This window comes from Lynx canadensis, chromosome B4 (genome assembly GCF_007474595.2).
Source record: "Lynx canadensis isolate LIC74 chromosome B4, mLynCan4.pri.v2, whole genome shotgun sequence".
In the NCBI taxonomy this organism is placed as follows: Eukaryota; Metazoa; Chordata; class Mammalia; order Carnivora; family Felidae; genus Lynx; species Lynx canadensis.
The window spans coordinates 93,505,821-93,528,345 of record NC_044309.1 but is presented as its reverse complement, the minus strand read 5'-3'; the positions used below and the strand labels follow the sequence as shown (position 1 = coordinate 93,528,345).

Genomic DNA, 22,525 nt, shown 5'->3' with positions numbered 1-22,525 from the left:
CTTAAATTATCTTTATTATTATCTTTATTAACCTCTTTTAACTTAAGAAATAATGGAAAGGAATCTCCATGAATTAGTGACTTGCTCTAAATCACACATCTATGTAAGTGGTGGAAGGGGATTATTCCCAACGCTGTTTAGTATGTTTTCATCATATGATACTGCCGCTTCTAAGAAGAGCAAACAATATAGAAAATTAAATATCTGGGGAAAAGCCCATAATTAAAAAACAAAAACAAAAACAAACCTCGGCGATGAAACGTAGAGTATTTTTTACCGATCAAATAACACACCAAGTCTACTGTCATAGATACATACTGACTTACCTGCCAGGAGGCCCATAGTCACCCCTATCATACGGTGGAGGTCGGCCATATGGATCTGTTGGTGGTGGACCCCGGCTATCTGATGTAGGCATGCCGCTGTTAGTCGGTGGAGGAAAGAAAGCCGGGTTCACATGTGGAGCTGGTGGTGGGGCACCTGGAGGTGGTCCAGGAAGATGCGGAGGAGGAGCAAGTGTAAGGGGTGGCCCAAGAGGGCCAGGTGGGCGAGGTGGAAAGGGGCCTGGAGGTGGAGGTGGTCCCTGTTGTGGAGGTGGTGGACCAGGAGGGGGGCCGTAGCCCGGAACTGGAGGTGGAGGGCCAGGAGGAAGCGGACCCAATGGAGGCTGCCCAAAAGGTTGTCCAGGAAAAAGAACTGGTGGTGGTGGGCGATCTCCTCGATTAGGAGGCCCAGCTAGAGGAGGAGGCAGAACCTGACCAGGAGGTGGAGGACCTGGTGGACCAGGTGGGCCTGGAGGACCTAAGGGTGGACGTGGTGGAGTCTGTCCAGCTATAGAATAGAGGAGAGAGAAGGAGAGAGAAAAAAACCACTTCAATAAGGTATTTTAACCTTAATGCCAAGATTATACTTTTAAAACACAACTCACAGACCAAGATTCTTTCTCTTTAAATGAAACCCATATGGTAAATGCTACACTAACAACTATGAAAGTGAAGTACATCTTTACAATTTTAACCAGCTCAATTTATGCTTAAGAAAAATTATTGAAACAAAAAACGTTAATAAACATTACAATGCTTAGAGATAGTTTCCATCTTTCAGTGTACACACACTTCTTACAGTGAAATCACCCACCTTATATTCTACTCTGATGCCAAGCTAGAAAGTGAAACAAGGAAAAATCGTCTTGAAAGGATTTTTTAAGAGGTAAGAAAATAAGACGGATGTAAATATTCTATATATAAGTCAAGCAAGTTTGGAGAAAAATAAAGACCTTTTAGGCCAAAAATGGGTATTTCCTCTATGCTGTGCCCCATATGCCATGGAATCCTAGTTTCCAGGAACAAAGGCCGAGTTCCTTTAACAAGATGCTTGATCAAATTTCCTGGATTCCAAAAATAGCATAACAAGGAGAGTAAGTCACATTAATAATGCATTACTTGAAAAAGAGAGAAAAGGAAAAGAGGTATTAAGGTAGACACATTTTATCCATGGTAATTTAAGAAAAATTTTACCTGGAAAAGGTGGGGGTGGCCCTCCTGGTCCTGTTGGTCCAGGAAATCTGTCCCCACCGGGAACAGCCCCTGGAAAACGGCCCCGTCCTCTACCACCTTGTGGAAATGCTGCACGTGAACTGCCTCCTGGAGGACCAGCTTTACCTTCCCCAGACATTTGTCCTGATTGTGTAGCTGTAAATATCCAAATACTCATAAATAGCATTTATTAAAATAGTCCTCTGAAATGTAACCATTGTTATTTAGAAATAACTCTACTTCAAAGTTCACATATGCTATATACTAACTTGCAGATGTCTTGGGCCTGTCCAAACTACATGAGAAGTACTGGATGGAAACATTCACATCTATTTAAGTTCTTTTGAAGTCTCAAAATATCCAGAGTTAAATGTATTTCCAGTGGGTAAATATGAGTTACTTTCAAAATACCAATACTCAGCAGCAGCCAAGACTAAAATTCTCCAACAGAAATCTGAATTTCAGTAAGCACAGATTATTTAAATTTCGTATCATATTCTTCAGTTAAGTCTTAACTGCTAAAACATTAAAAGAAAAACAGCCACTTGAATTTGTTAATTACACGATTATCCACCTTATCTCTTTAAGTGAGAGCATTTCTAAGTGTTGTTAATGGCCAATCTTTTCTATATTCACTTTACCAAGTGGTGAAAGATCTTGGTGCCAAGCAGAAAATCAATGAGTATTTTCTGGTTATCAGTGGTTTCTCCCCCACCATAACACACATCCACATAACTTCCCTTCAATCTAAACATTAGAATGTAGTTTCTTCCTTTCTCTAGGATGGGAATGACAGGACAAGACTGGCAGAGCTATAGAACTTGCACACTGTTGTATAATATTGGGTCTGTGACATCTAGAGAAAAATGGGAGTAAGTTTCCAGTATATAGGACCATAGCCATAAACCAGTAATCAAATCAAATTTAAGGGATAAACTTTCTAAAATGGATTCTCCAATGAACTAAACATTAAAATGACTTCTCTAGTGTAACATCTAACAAATGCTAGCAACATTGGCTAAAACTTTTAATAAAGGCCTCTGAGGGATTGCTTACTTTTCCTGGACTGCATTTCAAATTGACTCAGGAACTGTTTATTGCATGGAGTTACAACAGGATTCTGACCATGAAGTTCTCTTTTAGGCAACAGATCCATTAACTTTTTTGAAGATGCTTCAGATCCAACACCAACAAGGGCAAACCTAAAAGATGTTTAAAGGGGCAAAGACAGAAAGTGAGGAGGGATTAACAAAGCTGTTATTAAAAAGGAAATGGTATGAATTTACCTTTAAGAAAAATGAAAATATTTTTTTAAGGTAAAACTATACAAGTTCACACTTTCATCCTTAGCTTTTTCAAAATAACAACCTACTATACAATTCACTCAATTAAAGTGTACAATAAGTGTATATTCAGAGTTTTAGAACGATCACCACAATTTTAGAGCGTTTTCATCATCTCAAAATGAAAGCCCATACTCATTAGCTGTGACTCCATTTCCTCCCAACCCCCAACTTTAGGAAAGCACTAATTCACTTTCTATCTCTATGAATTTATCGATTTTGAACATTTCATATACATGAAATTATACAATATGTGGTCCTTTATGAATAGCTTTTTTCACTTAACATAATGGCTTTAAAATTTATGCATGTTGTAGTATGTATCATTACTCAATGTCTTTTCATGGCTGAATAATATTTCATGATATGGATACACACATTTAAAAAAATCCATTCATTAGTTGATGGACATTTGGGTTGTTTCCATTTCTTGGTTATTATGAATAATGCCACTGTGCAAACATGCTCAACATCACTGACCATAAGGGTAATGTCAATCAAAAACCACAATGAGATGCCATTTCATACCCACTAGGATGGCTATAATCAATAAGATAAACAGTGCTGTTGAAGATGTAGAGAAACTGAAAATTTCATACACTACTGACGGGAATGTAAAATGGTACGGTCACTTTGACAAATAATCTGACAATTCCTTCAAAGGCTAAATACAGACTTAACATAGGGGCGCTTGGGTGGCTTAGTCGGTTAACCGTTGACTTTGGCTCAGGTCACAATCTCACAGTTCGTGAGTTCGAGCCCCATGTCTGGCTCTGTGCTGACAGCTTGGAGCCTGCTTCAGAATCTGTGTCTGCCTCTCTCTCTCTGCCCCTCCCCTGCTCATGTTCTGTCTCTCTCAAAAATAAAATAAACATTAAAAAAATTAAAGATATATATATATATTTATGTATATTTATACATATACTTACATACATACTTATATAATATATATATACAGTTAACATAAATCCAATAATTCCACTACTGGTATATATATACACCTACCAGAATTGGAATACATATGTTCATATAAAACTGGTACAAGAATATTCACAGGGGCATTATTCACAAAAGCAAACGTGGAAACAACCTCAATGCCCATCAGATGATGGATGGAATAAAAATGGGATATAACCATATAATGGAATAGTATTTAGCCATAAAAAGAATTAAGTACTGATACATGCTGAGACATGGCTGAATCTTGAAAACATTATGCTAAGTGAAAGAAGTCACAAAGGACCACGTATTATATTATTCTATTTATAGAAAATATTCGGAATAAGCAAACTCATAGAGACAAATTGTTAATGGGTATGGGATTTCTTCTGAGGGTCATGAAATGTTCTGGAATTAGTGATAACTGTAAATATACTAAAAATCATCAGATTGAATATTTTTACAATTTAATGAATTTATTAATTTAACAAATATGTATTGAGCACCAACTCCTACATGCCAGGCACAATCCAGGGCTAGGGATACAAGAGTGAACAAAACAAAATCCTTCCTCTTGTGGAGCTTACAATCTAATTGGAGACAAGACAAATAAGTAAAATCCACTATAATAAAGAAAAATAAAGAAAGGAAATAAACTGGGGATAAAATTTCAATTTTATCTGCTCCTACCCTATAGTGATATGAGCAGAAGCTAATATTTTGCATAGGGTGATGAGGGAAGGGAATTCTTTCAGGAGAGTCCTTAATGAAGTGAAAGAGGGGTGCCTGGGTGGCTCAGTTGGTTAAGCATCTGACCCTTGATTTCAGTTCAGGTCATGATCTCATGGTCTTGAGACTGAGTCCTGCATCGGGCTCTGCACTGAGCGTGGAGCCTGCTTTGGATTCTTTCTCAAAATAAGTAAACAAACATATTAAAAAAAAAGAAAGAAAGAGATCTATGTGGATATTTGGGGGATATAACAAACCAAAAATAAGAAACAACTGGTGTAAAACTCCTAAGCAGGAGTGTTTTTGAGGAACAGCATAGACAAACATTGCTGAAACAGCATAAGGAAGGTGAACAGTGGTAGGAATAAGGTCAGGCAGGTGGTGGGGAAACAGATCATATAGTGCCTTATAGGGCCACAGTTAAGATTCTGGCTTTTACTCTTAGTGATAGAGAGCCATTAGAAGATCTGAAAAGGCAAATATTGATGGCACTTTTTTCCAATATTTACATTTTGTAATAGCATAATTTGGGGAATTTGGGGTGAAAGCAAGAACACAGGTAGGAGGCTATTACAAAAGTTCGAGTAGGGGCGCCTGGGTGGCGCAGTCAGTTAAGCGTCCGACTTCAGCCAGGTCACGATCTCGCGGTCCGGGAGTTTGAGCCCCGCGTCAGGCTCTGGGCTGATGGCTCAGAGCCTGGAGCCTGTTTCCGATTCTGTGTCTCCCTCTCTCTCTGCCCCTCCCCCGTTCATGCTCTGTCTCTCTCTGTCCCAAAAATAAATAAACGTTGAAAAAAAAAATTAAAAAAAAAAAAAGTCCGAGTAAGAGATAATAATGGCTTGGGCCAGGTAAAATAATTACTGTAACACACAGGTATGATGGAAAGAATTAAGACATAAGAGAGGATGTGCATTAATGGATAAGTACGTTTAACTCATTTTACCAAACATGTTCTAAAACCTGTGAATTGTAATCCTGTTCCTTCTTTTTCCACTAAAAATATAAGCACAAGGAAAAAAACCTGCAAGTATATTCACTAAAATGTTAAGAGTGATTACCTATGGATGGTGAGCTTGTAGCTTTTTATTTTCCTACTTCTGGGTATCTGTTTTTTATAATATTCCTATAATGATCCTATCTCATTCATATAATTTAATCAGTTTAAAAAACTGAGCAAAACATTTACGTTACATTATTTTCCAGTTGCCCATCTTTCTCCATCCCTTAATCATAGGATAATAATGCTTCTTCAAACTGTCATTTCAAAAGTCATTTCAACCACAGAGAAAACTCAGGAAAATTAAATAGACCTAATCTGTCCACACTTCCAGTTTCACTAGTTTTAGTGAGCTAGATCACAAGGTAAGTAAAATAAGTACATATCTCTGCCCAAGAACCCTCTGCCAATGTGGATAATAAAGCGTGTGAATGGTTAACATTAAGAGTAGCTACTACCAAAATTACAATCTCTAGTTACTAACGTATTAGGAAAAAAAATGAAAACAAGATTCTTACCCTTTTGACTGGCCATTTGCCCGATTTTCAAAAAATTTTATCTCCAAAATATCATTTACTCCCAAAGAATGAACTGCTTCAGTTAAGTCTTCATCTGTTGTCCACTGCAAGATATTTCCCCCTCATTAACCATCAAAATATAACCAAGATGTTTATTGTTTCAATTTAGTTTTTAAGGGTAAACTCAGAACAAACAAAAGACCATTAACAGTGCAAATCTAAGTGCAATTTTGCCAGTTGGTCTCCCAATTTTTAAATGACACAAAAGCACCTGAGGACATTAACTTCATCCTTTGATAAGTTTCAGAAATTAGAAGGTATATATCCTTAGAGATAAAAGACTTTTTTTTACTTTTAAAGAATTTCTGGTCTCTCCCAACTTCAAACTGCTATGACGTTACATTTTTAATAAAACCAACCTCACTTATCACTTCTCTCCCTAAAGGAAAATTACTTTGGGAAACAAAGTCCACCTTATGTTTGAGTATAAGATTTAAAAAAAAAAAAAAAAAAGGCACATGTATTGAGTACCTATCTTGTACTTTATACCAGATATTTAACTCTTAAAACAACCCTATATTAAGTCCTGTTAGTATTCCCATTTCACACATGGTACAAAAGTTAAAAGGCTTGTCTATGGGGCGCCTGGGTGGCGCAGTCGGTTAAGCGTCCGACTTCAGCCAGGTCACGATCTCGCGGTCCGGGAGTTCGAGCCCCGCGTCGGGCTCTGGGCTGATGGCTCAGAGCCTGGAGCCTGTTTCCGATTCTGTGTCTCCCTCTCTCTCTGCCCCTCCCCCGTTCATGCTCTGTCTCTCTCTGTCCCAAAAATAAATAAACGTTGAAAAAAAAAAAATTAAAAAAAAAAAAAAAAAAGGCTTGTCTAAGATCATAAAAGTAATAAATGGAGGAGCTAAGATTCAGTTTTATTTAGCAATCACACTCCTCACAACTACACTGCTACAGTCTCCAATATTATAAAATTGCTCAGACTGAATGATTATGGAGATGGGTTCGTTTTTTAAAAATGTGAACATTTAAAAATAAAATGCTACTTAAGAAAGGTGACAAATGTTAATTTATAGACGATTTTTGAACTTTCAAATTATGCAGTAAATGTTTCTAAGAGAGATGAGGTGAGCCTGGCTGGTTCAGGTCATGATCTCGCCATTCCCAAGTTCGAGTCCCATGTTGGGCTCTGTGCTGACAGCTCAGAGGCTGGAGCCTGTTTTCAGATTCTCTGTCTCCCTCTTTCTCTGCCCCTCCCCTGCTCACGCACACACGCACGCTCTCTCTCAAAAATAAATAAACATTAAAAGCAGGAAAGAAACTCAACAAGCCTGAAATATAAATTAGATGCTGAAAACTTTTTTTTTTAAAGTAATCTCTCCACTCAACATGGGGCTCAAACTCACAACCCCAAAATCAAGAGTCGCACGCTCTTCCAACTGAGCCAACCAGGAGACCCTCCCTAATAATGAAAGCTTTTAAAAACCAGGGTCGTACTGTGCTTTTCCCTACAGTTCTGAATCCTGGTTTCAGACCTTATGTAAGTATTCTTCTTTCTAAAACTAGGATACTGTAAGTATAGTAGTAATAGGTTAAAAAGAATATTACATTTAAACTCAAGATAACTGAACTATATTTAACTGGAATCTCTACCAAAACAAGTTGAATGACCACAAAATTCAAAACTAGATCTAAAATTTATAATGTTCTAGGGGCACCTGGGTGGCTCAGCCAGTTGAGCATCACTTTGGCTCAGGTCACGATCTCGTGGTTTGTGAGTTTGAGCCCCACATCAGGCTCACTGCTGTCAGATTGTAAGTGCAGAGCCCACTTCAGATCCTCTGTCCCTCTCTCTGTGCCCCACCCCGGCCTGCATTCTCCTAAAAATAAATAAATATTAAAAAAAAAAAATAGGGACCCCTGGGTGGCTCAGTCAGATAAGAGTCTGCCTTTGGCCCAGGTCATGATCCCACAGTTTATGAGTTTGAGCCCTGCATCAGGTTCTCTGCTGTCAGCACAGAGCCTGCTTCAGATCCTCTGTCTGTCCCCTTCTCTCCCTCTACCCCGCTCCTGCTCTCTCCCTCAAAAAATAAATATTAAAAAAATTTTTTAATAAAAAAAAACAAACACCAAAAAACCCACAAAATTTATAATGTTCTAAACATATTTGTATTTCCCTCCTCACTGCATAAACAAGTATATAGAGCAACAAATCAACAATTTATTTTATTTTATTTATTTATTAGTATTTTTTAAAATACTATGAAATTTATTGTCAAACTGGTTTCCATACAACACCCAGTGCTCATCCCAACAGGTGCCCTTCTCAATGCCATCACCCACCCTCCCCTACAAATTTTTATTTTATAAAAATGGAACAGATTAACTACGTGAACAATTCAAAACCAACTACCAATAAATTTAATTCATACATTAAGTTTACTTACCCATGTCAGATTTCCGATATACAATGCAATTCTCTTTCCAGTATACGTATAGACAACATTTGGTGCTGCTCCTTTACCCACATCATCACCAACAGTTGGTGGGAGAGTATCCATGTAATCACGGTCTTCTGGGGCATCTCCATTATTTGCAGATGGAGAGATGACATCATCATACAAATCTATCTGATCATGCCCACCATATTCAGCTTCCTGAGACACAGAAATAATGTCCTAGATTATACAACAGTCAGACTACCACTAAATAATAAGAATACAAATTCATTCAACTATTTTAAAAATCCAGTAGAAAATAAAGCCCCAAAGATCTCTGTACAAATCTTTAAGCCATAGATGTAATCTTGAATGGTGCCTCTAAAGTGAATTTTTACACAATAAATGCTATTTTCCCACTGATATATGTTATAATACAGGAAATAACGTTCCTCAGGGAAAAGAATATGTAGACAAAATACAGTAACAATATAAAACTTTTCTTGGAAGTACAATATTCTGAAAGTAGAAATAACAGTACATAAATGCAAATAGATGGACTTTAAAAAACAATACAAAAATATCACAAACAAAACTTAAATCCATTATAAATCTTTAACTGCAGAAAAATACAACTATTATTTTCTATGATACTCAGAATCTTGTTTTTCAACTCTGTGAAAGATGTTAGTTTTAGAAAAAAGAACACTGAGCTAAGCCAACGGGAAGGGATGAAGAAATGTGGGTACCTAAATTATTCCAAAATCATAACAAATCAACAGGAAAAGAGAAACTATAAATAAAATGAGTAAGACTATTCAAATTAGTATCTAGTGATAGTTCCATTATTCTCAGTCAATAAAGAGTTAATGCTTACTAGACTTCTTAGATCTGCAGTCAATTTAGCAAAAGATATCTAGTCAATTAGCAAGAGAAAAGTGATATGAACAAGGATCTAGTAAAGCTCTGCCATTGAGTGTCACCAACAGAATGCCCCTTATAAGCCTAAATGGTAAGAAAAAAAAGAAACAAAAAAGAAACATATGTAAATAGCAGAAAAAGGAAAAAGACAGGTTCTACCCTAAGTAAGTACAAGAAAAATGAAATGCAGACATTGGCAGAACACTCAACCCCACTTAAATTGCCTTTAGTAAAGGCCACAAGCTTGACTAGCCAGAATCCGAAGAAAAACTATTATTTTCCTTCCTTTCCATCACTAAGTATCTAAATCAATGTGAACTATTTTATCTTTCTTATGAGGTAGAATATTTAAGATAATAAAAAGAGAAGCAATTACAATTATAAAACAACAAACTTGAGTTCAGATATAAGCTACATAAGCTATATGCTCTCATTAATATAACTTATTAAGGATGAAATGTTATATAAATGGCACATAATGAGAAGCTAATAGTTCTAATAGTTTTAAGGACTATTACAAGAATAGAGAATGACCCACAGACAGGATTTGTAATATGACTGTAAACAGATCAACAAAATATTGTTATCATAGGCCCCATGGGAACAGAGCTCAATAGCTGTTTTGTTATTCAGAAGGGCATCAAAATTAAATTTTTTTTTTTAAAGAAAAAAGAAAAAAAAATCTAAAAGGGGAAATACCAATTATACGCACAAAGGGATCTGAAATTTACAAAGTCATCTTCAGGTAACCTTCTGCATAACTGAGTTAACCAATTTACTAATTATATAACAGCATCTTTACATAACATTTTGTTATGAGGCCCAATGTCTCTAAGACTTATTTAATAAGGAATCCAAGATCTCAAGGTAAGTTAAACAACAAAGCCATCTTTAGCAATGGGCAGAAACTAAGACCACAAGTCACTAAATTATGCCATAATTTTGTTTGTACAGCAATATCAAAATAATCTTTCTTAACTGAGTTTTTCTTAAAGTAACATGTTCCAATTGCAGTGACAGTGAAAATTAGAAAAAAAGAGGATGAATTTTTGTTATCAAGTTTCAGTGTAGCTGAAGCTTCAGGCAGCTTGGTGGCAGCAGTGGTTCCATACACTTAAGATACTAAAAAGATTCCCACAAGGGGTAGTGGGCATTTTAAACTCCTGCAATCCGGTTCTGTACTTTATCAAATGGAATTATTATTATTACTATTATTATTCAAAGGGAGCTGTGTTTCCATCCTCCTTAGCAGAAACTATAGTCACAATATATGGTCTGAGGGAGAGTCAAAAAGAATGCAAGGATTATTTAAAGGGTTATGAAATAGGTTAACACATTATTTGATTTTTCATTAGTTGTAAATCTTGGAAAATGTACACACACTTAAGTAGACAATAATTTATAAGCATAATCGCAGCTACACTGACCTGGTGAATCACAATCACTTACTATTTTTGTCCATCCACAAATTGCTATGTTGACACCAACCAATTTTCCATATCGATATGATTCTATCAATATTTAGGATCAGCCATTTTGTCTGGTAGTTGGACTGCTTCCAATTGGTTGAAGTATGATGCTAATTGAGATCAGGGTCCTGGGGTTTGATATCCACGTGGAATAGTTAGCTTCACTTTGTTTCAAGGCCACAGCCTGTACTTGTAGCCCCAACAGTATGCATTTGAATGCGGTGAAAAAATATTAATGAATCTAAATACATTTGCTACCATTACTAAAAATGCAACTCAGCATATACTCTTTTAATGTCAGTAATCTTCCTTCAGCTTCAGCATATCACATCTATCCTCATTATAAAAAAAGATAACACCACATCTACTTTCTGTTCCCACTTTAAAAAGGGGGGGGCATGCATATTCTGTAACTAGGCAACATAATATCACAGGTCATATAAAAAAAGGTGAGCTCTGAATGTCTACTGAACAAAAAAATAGCTTCTACTTTGTCAAAGAGAAATGGTCAACAGTGTCAAGTTCCACTATGGAAAGAATCTTTTCAAATTATTACCTTTAGGAAGTTTTTTTTTGTTTGTTTTTTTGTTTTTGTTTTTTTATTCAACGTTTATTTATTTTTGGGACAGAGAGAGACAGAGCATGAATGGGGGAGGGGCAGAGAGAGAGGGAGACACAGAATCGGAAACAGGCTCCAGGCTCCGAGCCATCAGCCCAGAGCCCGACGCGGGGCTCGAACTCACGGACCGCGAGATCGTGACCTGGCTGAAGTCGGACGCTTAACCGACTGCGCCACCCAGGCGCCCTACCTTTAGGAAGTTTTAATGGCATTCAAAAACCAACCAACCAACCAACCCAAATCAACACAACCCCTCGAAATATTTCAGATGCCAAATATTTCAGACTGCCCAGTCTTTATCTATTTTTCATACTAATTAATCTACTAACAGAGCTGCACATTATATATAACTTCCAGTAAAATAAAAGTTCTTCGGATTTGTTAAAAAATCCAAGTGATTTTTTTCCATTTCCTACATTCTAAATTACTACAAGCATTATAAAGGCAAGGCATCCTTTCAAGATTTTATACTTCAAGATTATAGTCTACGTGATATACAAGTAGCTGTTGCCACATCAGTGAAAACATTAAAATAACATGTATAGTAAAATAACGAAAATTCTATTAGGTCCTTTTTAAAGGCAATGTTTCTTAACTTTTTCATTACCACCATCTTCTTCCTTCCAAAGACTTATCTTTAGACATACTTTCCTTATCACCTCCTATAAAATTTTAATTTTATGTATATACTGTATATACTATTACTGGGATGACCATGGAATAACAGTACTACACTCTTCATTCTCCCTAATAAGCCCAATGTGGCCTTTGGTGATCTGAAATTGTAATAATACCTTTCCTGCATTATATAAATACCAGGCATGGTACAGTAAGAGCCACTTATTTCAAAGCCCCTCTATTAAAAAAACAAAAACAAAAAAGGAAGGAATTTAATAGTCATTTCCATTTGGAGAAATATAAAGGAGGGAGAGGTTCACAGTTCGTATTTACAAAATGTATCCCATACCATGGAAGAAAAATACTAGCATGCAAAATCCAACAGCAGATAATCTAATACATATTTATCCTTATAAAAAATACATCATCTTCTGATTTTTATCTACTTACGGTATGAGGAGATCTGAAAATTCGTCTGTAATCCCTGTAAAAAGCTCAACTAACAGTAAGGAAGCCAACTTGGTACTAAAAATATGCCACATAAACCACAAAGTGGACAGTTCACAGGCAGCTGATAAAGCTACACTGATAAAATGGGGCGCCTGGGTGGCTCTGTTGGTTGGGTGGCCGACTTCAGCTCAGGTCATGATCTCACAGCTCGAAGGCTCATAGGTTCGAGCCCCGGGTCGGGGCTCTGTGCTGACAGCTCAGAGCCTGGAGCCTGCTTCAGATTCTGTGTCCCCACAGCCCCCCCCCCCCGCCCCTCCCCTGCACATCCTCTGTCCCTCACTCTCAAAAATAAACATTAAAAATTTTTTTTAAATAAAGATAAACTACACTGATAAATAATAAAACTAAGAGTTCTAGTTCCCCTAATATTTCTCCCATGGTTTCTCAATCTATACCTACCTCATTCTCAACCACAGTTTTATCTCAGAGGATATTCTATTAAACATAAATTTATCAGAGACAAGATTTCACTGACATTTGTCCAATAAACTTATTTTTCAAAATGGGCTAAACAACTGGCTAAAGCAAATACACAATGATTAAATATAAAGTATAATGACTCATGAATGAAGGCAAGTTGACTTACGAGGATGTCTAGGTCCTTAACTTCTACATGAATTTTTCCCTAGCCACAACCCATATACATTTTCATTTTAAAGCTGGGTGGTCAGATTACTAAATAAGCACTGCTATCAGTGATCTACCGGCAGACAGATCAGTAACTAAATTCTATACTGAGGTTTTGATCTCCAAACAAGCAAAACACACACTTCAATGTATACAGTATAAACTTTCCTGAGGTTCCTAGAATTTTTTTACCCGCCCCCCCCCCCACCAACAAACAAGCTACAGATAAAGACACACATAAAGGAGTGGGTTTTACAATACATGACCTGCCAGAGTGTTATAATTATGTAGAGTCCCTCACCCCCACTACAGAGCATTCTAAGGGTAGAGATTACTGAACTTTGTAACCCTCCTTGTTGGCACATAACAAATAATCAAGAAATGTATTTTGAACAACCGAGTTTAAAAATTTATTTAGTCTTGGTCAAAATAAAAAAGTCTATAATTATATTAAATAGTAGGCTAGTAACTACTACATTAGAACACAAATCCCAGTTCAAACTGGACTGACATATACTATAGAGACTGAAACAGAACTGCTTTCTTCTCAACTCCAGATCAAGTAATGTAGAGGTTTGGAAGTAGTTCAAATTCTCTTTCCACTGGAGCAACTGTTCTCAATTTGGTTACATCCAAAGACCTTCAATTTAAGAACTAAAGAGCACCCATAAAATAGCAAAGTCCCTTGTGCCTTCTCCCTTTCTCCAACTTTATTCTCCATTCTTAAATTCATTTGGTGAAGAAAGGAACTCGATAGTCTCACTAAACTTATTCTCAACCCCATCCCCAAATTGAAGTTTCTTCTAAGACACTTGGATGTCTCCTATTTTTTGAAATATGAAAGAAAGAAAGCTTCATAAAATACACCTGAAAAAGGATTCATAAGTATCACTTCAAACAGAAGAAAATGGAAAATAGACTACAGAGAATTTTAGAGTATACAAATGCAATTAAAACTGCACCTCACATGAAGAATAAAGTTTTTTTGAAGGTTTACAGCAGTTTAGAAGCCAAAATAAGTCAAGATTGATTATACTTAGTAAAACACTTTACTCAGCTATAGTAAGTCATAATTTACTTTAGCAACCAGTAGAAAGAAGGTTGCCAGCTCACAATAAAGTGAAAAATCAATCAGGAATAATTCTGTATTACATCTAATTCTGATCAAATTTCAGGAAAAAATTTCAACGACAGTAACATTTTAAAAAAAAGGATTAACCTTGAAAATGACCAACCATCTTTTTGTGCAAGAATTACCACAGCAAACAATAGATAACAAAGGCCAACGCTATGCAAAATGATAACAAAAACAAAGCCTCTATTTAATCCCATTAATGTATTCAAAAGTACTGTATAAAAATTTACTGGTAAAATTATACAACTATGTGTGAAATAAAATGCTACAAGTTCAAATCAACAAAAAGCTACATTTTTAAGAGAACCCTACAAATAGTTCCTCATCAGGGCCACAAAATTTTAATCTCTTCTTACCTCCTGCTCAGTCAGCACTAGTTACTGCACAGGGATAAACAAGTATCTATCACTCCTTCCAGCTATATGTATTAGAGAAATGCCCATCCCAAATTAAGTATGTGAAAGCCTAAAAAAAAAAAAATCTCTGATGGAGAGGTCCTGAAGAAAGTTCAGTTTCTAAAATTGTACCCAAATTCTTCTTTTATCATAAGGAAAAAGGCAAAGCAAATGTATTTTCTTGTAGGAAAAGCTAATGAAGAAATCTTGAACATTTAATTGTTCCTTTACTTGTGGGTATGGCCTTCTTTTAGATGGAATGTTATGCCCATTTGATAAATAAAAAGAAACTTCCTAGAGATCTTGTGTCTACTGACCTTAAAAGCATTAGAATCTGACTGTAGCACTCAAGATAATTTTCTAATTTGTCACTGACACAACTCAGGCATCACTTGTCCAAAATATAAACACAATAAAAGGCACGAAGACTTTAAAACGTAACGTTTGATTACACTAACCAGTTTTTAAGGGAGTAGCACACATTTAAAGCTAGTTGGAAAAAAAAATTTTTTTTTCTAATACTTAAACCTGGGGCACAAAGTCATTAGTGAAAACAAGAACAGTAAGGATTTCTAGCTTTCCCTATCTTTTAAATACTCTTCAGCCCCTAGTCACAAACAATGTAGGGGCTTTTGTGTGACTCAGTCCTTAAGCCTCCGATTTAGGCTCAGGTCATGATCTCAGGTTCCTGAGTTCCAGCCCTGCATCTGGCTCTGTGCTGACAGCAGGGAGCCTGCATGGGATATTCTCTCATATTTTCTCTCTCCCTCTCTCTCTCTCTCATTCAAAGATAAATAAGCATTAAAAAAAAAAAATAAGTCTCTAATGTAGGAGGAAAAAAAAAACAAAAAAGAAAAACACATTAACCAGTAGCACTGTATTAAGCTTCTCTTACAGACCTGGAAAGCATAAAAAAACAAGCTTTTAGGTGCACTACAGTTAGGCACAATTTAATTTTTTAAAATGTGTTACTACATAAAGGCAGCAAAGATGTGAACAGCAGGTTTAGAGCTTACACGTCACTACTCTAGTAACAAACGAGATCTTTTGCAAAGATGCCCAACATCAGACATCACAGCTCCGCGGCTAGTTCTTCTAGTCAACTGTGGCTTGTGAGATACCGGAAAAACCTTGCATTCTCACTTTCTCCTACCTTTCAAAACGTAAAGCAAATCCCTGGGAAGACATCTAACATTTTGCTTTTTGAAAATCGGGTCTTATTTACAACCCTTTATTTTTACACCGTACTAAAGAATTTCGGCCGAACGTTCTTCATTTTAGCAACTCCTCTTATCTCTTGGTGAGCAACCATCTTATTTTTCCATCCAACCACTACGCTTCCAAGTCTTCCTTTTGGTTCAGGCCACCTATCTTCACACGTATTTTCATCACAAAAGCCAAGAACAACTGGGCCTCAACGGCACTGCAAGACCTGAACCACCGAAGCACGGCCCACGCACCGATTTTTAAACACGCTCGATGGTCCAAAAGTCAAACGACGACTTGTTGCAAACGTGCCCACACCTAAGCCGCCTTCAGAAAGTGTGAAGGGAGGAGGAGGGAGGCGCCACGCCGAAACCTGTCGGAAACTCGAGCAGGAGCCCAGGAAACTGGGCGCGCGGGATACAAAGGGCCATGAATGCGGCCTTCCATGAGGCGACCGTGCGCGGCCGGGGAGACAAAATGGAGCGACGAGAGGAATCGGAGCCCGAGCTGCAGGGCCGGGGAAGAGGCGGCGGCCGGCGCGCGCCCCGCCGGGCTTCTTCCTCGACCCCGCGGCGGGGGAGGGGGCGCGGCGGCAGCCCGTTCTCCCCGCCGCGCACACGCGGCCCCGCCGCCCGGGCCTAGCGCGGCGGGAAGCGCCCGCCGGCCGCCGCCAACAATGGAGCTGGTGGCGGCGGCGAGGGAGGGGCCGACGGCGGCTGCACGGCGGCCCGCGTCCGCGCTCCGGGCCCCGTGGCGGGCCGCAGCGCCCGCGGCCCGCGAAACGATGCGGTAGAACGAGAGGCGAGGGGGGCGCAGAGCCGGGATCGGACGGCGCGGCCCACAAGAGGCAAGGGCGCACGGTCTGCAGCCGCGCCGGCTCACAGCCCACGGCGAGCCCAGGGTCAGCGTCCGGACCGCAGCGCCGCCCGCTTCGGCGGCGTGGGCCCGGGCCCTCACGTACCTGGTTGAACTCTTCGCCTACATCCGCGTAAATGTCTATGTGGTCCACACCGTCCGCCATCTTCCCTCGGCCGAGGCCGCCGCCGCCTCCTGCAGGTCTGCCCGCCGCGGCAGCAGCAGCGGATCTAGCGGCGGGGGCGGGGCGCGCTGCGTCACTTCCGAGGCCCGAGGGACGAGGCGGGGGCGACCGGGGGCGGTCGGGGGCGGCGGTCGCCTCTGCAGCCCGCCCGCTCGGCAGCGGGGAGTAAAAGCCTGCGTCCCTGCGGGCAGACGCGGCTTCTTTTGTGTGTTAGGCCTGGGGTTTGGGGGCACGTCCCAGCTGTTTCCAGAGACTGTGTTTTCACGTTGCCTCTAGCACACTCCACCGTTTTGTAATATTTTCATTTCTCAGTTTTTCTTACAATTCTCACGGCCAAGGCTTCTAGAGAGGTGGAAGTTTTATGTCCACGATTAAATACGAAGTATAACCCAGCATTCTGTGAGCGCCTTGAGAGTGAAAACAGCGTTCTTAACCCTGCATCCTCAGAGACCCGCAGTTTTATTTGCCTAGTAAACGTTGGATTCCCGCGGATTGTTATCTTGAGTAATTTGCAAGCCACTTAGGTTTTTTTGCATGCTGTTTATGTTTGCATCTCTATCTCCTGTCACCGGCTCGTTTCATCTCCTCTTTCCCCGCTCTTTGCCCGCCGTTTTTTCCTCCTTAGATCGCAGTTGGTTTTCTAACTTGAATGCGGTCATCCTAGAGACCACCCCCCCCCAAACGTGGAGGTATCTTGAGGAAAGTGGCTTCTGTCTTAGAACCATAGAATGTCTGAGCGAGAAGGGAACTGGAAAAGGTGTCATTAGGTCCAAACATCTCATCTTACAAATGTGGGAACTGAGGCCAAATACAAGGTAAGTGATTTAAACGTGATCACGTGGTCAATACCCAAAGAGCTTTTGTCATAAATACTTTAGTCGAAGATGTCTCTCCAGTTTGAAACCTTACTCCATTCTTTATTTCTTTTTCACCCAGTTCGAAGCCCACCAAATTAGAGTGTGCTTGCTAAGATACAGAAACCTTTCACGCAATGGTAAGCCAAACAATATACATTCCACCTCTACTTGGTATGGTGGAAAAAGCTTAGTTGGAGTCTGATAGACCAATCTGGTGCTGTGGATACAATTACTAGTAAGACAGTTTTACCAGCTAGATGACCTCAGTCAAGTTACCTAATCTCTTTCATGGTCAATCGCAGAATCTGTAAGCTCCAGGTAATAATATTTATCTCACCAAGGTTGAAAGTTGATGGTGTTTTAAATGAGGTAATATGCAAAATGCCCTATCCTCTTCTTGAAAATACTGATTTTCTTTTTTCCATGGGGCTTTATAGAAGGAAAGAGCTACTCATGATAAAGGGTGAGACCTTTTTTTAGATTAGTAATAGGGTAAGGATAATAATGGCCCATCATAGATGTCCATATCCCAATGCCTGGAACCTGTGAATATATTACTTTACGTTGGAAAAGGAACTTCACAGGTACGATTACATTAAGGATCTGGGATTATCCTTGATTTCCTGGTAGGTCCAAAGTAACCGCAAGGGTCCTTATAAGTGAAAGAGGGAGGTGGGTAGGGGAGATGTGATGAGAGAAGCGGTTTAGGTTCTTTCAGTACACTTAAAAATTATCCCAGGGCCTGACTTCTGCTGTTGCCTACAAAAAGTCAACTGTCAGTGAGACTGTTTCTTTGAAGGGCATTGGTTTCTGCCCCCTCTCCCGCCCCCACCCCCGGCGGCTGCTTTTAAGATTTTTTATATTAGACTTTGGAACCTTATGGGGACGGATATAGTTTGGTCCTCCTTTACCTCCCAGGGTGCTGTCCTTCTGAAGACCACCTCAAAATATGGTGTACCAGAGTCACTAACAGTTCCTAAGTTCCATATTGTGTTTCCGTGCATGTCAAGAGTGCAGCTCAACCTTGCAGCCATCTCTTTTGGAATCTGAAGTGCATAAGTACTCTGAATGTGTAGGCCTTATCCTCTTCTACTTCTTGACCAGCTAATTCCTCACTCACTCCCTGGTTAGCCTTTTTGATGATTTTAACAGGTTGTTACAGGGTACCTGCTTACTTAGCAATGTTCAAGAAATGAAATATTATTGTAGATTACAAAAGAAAATGCATAATAATAATGAAAACAATAAGCAAAAACTCTACCACTTATTGAGTACTTTTATATACCAACCTCTTTGCTAGACATTTTATAGTCATCAATGTACATAGATGAAAGATTGGAGACTTGGGCTCTCATCTCGACATTACTGACCAGCCAGGTAACCTTAGGCAAGTTCTTTACCTCAAGTCCCCTAATGAAGGTCCCTCTCAGTTTTGAAATGCTATTATTCAAATTTATACAGAATTCAAAGTCCAGAGTGCCTTGAGAGAAATTTGATAATGGTATTGCCAGAAATGTAGTAGCTTGAAACTATAAAAATTCCTTATCTTATAGTTCTCGAGATCAGAAGTCCAAAATGGATCTCACTGGGCCAAAATCAAGGTGTTGGCAGGTCTGCGTTCCTTCTGGGAGCTCTGGAGGCAAATACATTTTTTTGCCTTTTCCATCTTCTAGAGGCTGTCCATATTCTTTGCCTGTTACCCTCCCTTCCCACAATCATATCACTCCAACAATATAAACAATATAAAATCAAAATATTTTCAAAGAGTAAGAAAGAGGTTGGAAAGGAGGTAACTAATGTTCTAAGGTTTTCTGTACATCTGTTTCTTCTCTATACAGAACTTTCCATCCTTTTCCATACACACATCTATGCAGCAATGGCAACCTCAGTTCCAGCGTTCAAATAAGCACCATTCAAGAAAATGGCTATCTGTCTTAGTTTCAATTACAAAATCTAAAGAGAAAGCAACTGATTAGCTCAGGTTTTATAGGAGTCTACTTTTAGTCCAGTCAAGTTTGTCTAAGTGGGTGGAGTCACAGAGTAAGACATAGCTTACAAAATCTACTCTGTGAATTAGGAAAAGGTGGAGAATTATCAGTGAAAGATGATTGCTTTGAACTAATGTGATACCCCAAAGGTGGTCTAACACATTCCACCTGTTGGATGACAACACATAGACAAAGACCTTATGGTTGGAGAAGGCAAATCCAAATCCATAAATACTAACACATATTGTCATTTTGATTACTTCATTCAAGTCAGTCAATGCCGTAATCTCTGTAGGAACGTGAGTTTGATTCTAACATACTGCAGGTCATAGTTTAGCCCTATGCTCCCCAAACTTTTAAAAAATATCCCTGGCATTTTATTTTATTATTATTTTTTTTTTAACAAATCCTTTTTTTTTTCTTTTTAGTTTATTTATTTTGAGAGAGAAAGAGAGAGAGCATGACCCGGGAGGGGCAGAGAGAGAGAGTGAGAATACTGAACAGGCTCCTCAGCATCAGCAAAGAGCCCTATGTAGGGCTCAGTCCCACAACCTGTGAGATCATGACCTGAGCCAAAATCAAGAGTCGGATGCTCACCTGATTGAGCCATTTAGGTGCCCCTATACCCCTAACACTTAAAAAATGCAGCCATAGTATACATAAATGCAAATATTATTTCATGTTAACATTTTAATACCATGAACACACATAAAATATATCATTTTGAAGGATGAAATAAAGATTTTTTAAATGTCTGGCTATGATATCATTATAATGATATCACAAAATGCCTCATTTTATCATTAGTGGATATAAATCCATATTTCAAATAGTCTTAAAATTTTTGGTCCTGCTCTTGTCAAATCTGATTACATCATCCTTATTTTCATCCCTTATGGGACTGATAAGAATTTATACTAGAAATACATAGGTGTTGGCTCAGACACTTTCTTGTCTATCACTTTCATTATTAGTATTAACTATGAGCCATAGTTTCTTAGAATCTCCTTTTTAAGACTCAGGCACTTTGGGCGCCTGGGTGGCTCAGTTGTTAAACATCTGGCTTCAGCTCAGGTCATGATCTCATGGTTTGTGAGTTCGAGTCCCACATTGAGTGAGCATGAGTCCTGCTTCTCCCTCCCCCTCTCTTTCTTTTTCTCTCTTTCTCCCTCTGCTCCTCCTGGGATTCTTTTTCTCTGCCCCTTGCTCACTTGCACTAAATCAATCAATCAATCAATCAATCAATCTGACATACTTCTAAAAAAAAAGACTCTTGGGCATTTTGTGATGGTTAAAGTGAGAAAGTGTAATCTGTAAGTCGATATAACTGGGCTCTCATAAACAGTATCGTAATACACTACACATGAAGTGTAGTAAGTAAGTGCCTGTGTGAAGGAATCCCTTTAGAATCCTCTGTATCAGGGGCGCCTGGGTGACTCAGTTGGTTAAGCATCTAACTTCAGCTCAGGTCATGATCTCACAGTTCATGGGTTTGCGCCCTGCGTCAGGCTCTGTGCTGACAGCTCAGAGCCTGGAGCCTGCTTCAAATTTTTTGTCTCCCTCTCTCTCTCTCTGCCCCTCCCCCGCTTGTGCTCAGTCTCTCTCTTTATCTCTCTCAAAAATGAATAAACATTAAAAATAATAATAATAAAAAGAATCCTCTGCATTGTCCCCCTCTTTCCTCAGGACTGCCCCCAATAGGGGCAATTATGTGAGAAGCAAAAAAAGTTAATGGTTCAAAGTCCCTCTCATTCATGGGCTCTTTCCATAACTTGTTTAAGGCCATCATTCCTTTCCACTCCTCTCTCCTCTCTGTCATACATCCCCCATTTTGTGTTGGGTAGGTGTGTGTGGTGTGGCAGCAGCCATCTTTTTGGATCTAATGAGAAGCTGAATGAGGGGGATTACATTTAATTTGGATTTAATGGAAAATATTTATGTATAAGTTATTGGTAACCATCCTGACATAGGAATGCTTTCCAGAAACATTTTTACTGCCACTATGCCAACTCATCCAGCTTCTGTGACATGAAAATGCAAAGCCAGAGGTCATATTGTGATCTGAGTGTGTCCAGTTGTGCTAGGCACTAGAAGTATGTGGGTAGTGGAAGAGAAACAAAGTTTGAAATGTATGAAGTCAGGTATTATTCTTTAGAATATTAGTCTAAAGAGACATGCAAAATTACATGTGAAAGATTTGGTTCTCATTAATGCCTAGTCAAAATGGAAGTCTCTTCTGACAGGAATACACTAAATAATGAGGCATTTAGAATTATCAACTCACCATATATTCTCTTAATGAGAAAATCACATGAAATTGAAATCCCTGTGTCTTTTGTCCTCGATAACAATTTGCTTTCATACCTTATTTTGTATTCATAATTTTTTGTTATTTTTCTTTAAGAAAGCTTTCAAAATATGGGTATATCAATCTCTGGAAAGCCTAGATTTATGCCTGCCACATACCTTAGTAACTTGAAATCATTTGACATATGAATTGAGTGAGGACACTAGGGTCAATTCATGTAATAAGTATTAGTTAACCTTAATTTTTCAACTTTTTAAACAAAAAAATAGAATACTATGCTCTATCATCTTTTCATATGCCTATATATATATTTGCACACTCCAGAAAC

The 22,525-nt window shown here is 38.7% G+C and overlaps 1 protein-coding gene across 4 annotated transcripts in view; it reads right to left on the bottom strand.

Moving 5' to 3' along the window:
• CPSF6 (cleavage and polyadenylation specific factor 6) overlaps positions 1–17,089 on the bottom strand; it is a 34,220-nt gene extending 17,131 nt beyond the window's left edge. The window contains exons 1-7 of one of the 4 annotated variants that reach the window (XM_030323183.2): positions 16,967–17,089; positions 8,515–8,724; positions 6,062–6,165; positions 2,592–2,737; positions 1,518–1,691; positions 1,277–1,387; positions 327–831 (exon numbers count right to left, since the gene is read on the bottom strand). In XM_030323183.2, the coding sequence (XP_030179043.1) occupies positions 327–831; positions 1,277–1,387; positions 1,518–1,691; positions 2,592–2,737; positions 6,062–6,165; positions 8,515–8,724; positions 16,967–17,026 (1,310 nt within the window). In that variant the 5' untranslated portion in view covers positions 17,027–17,089. The remainder of the gene's footprint in view (positions 1–326; positions 832–1,276; positions 1,388–1,517; positions 1,692–2,591; positions 2,738–6,061; positions 6,166–8,514; positions 8,725–16,966) is intronic. The other 3 variants (XM_030323184.2, XM_030323186.2, XM_030323185.1) reach the window with 3 other exon arrangements.
• Positions 17,090–22,525: the final 5,436 nt, after the last annotated feature.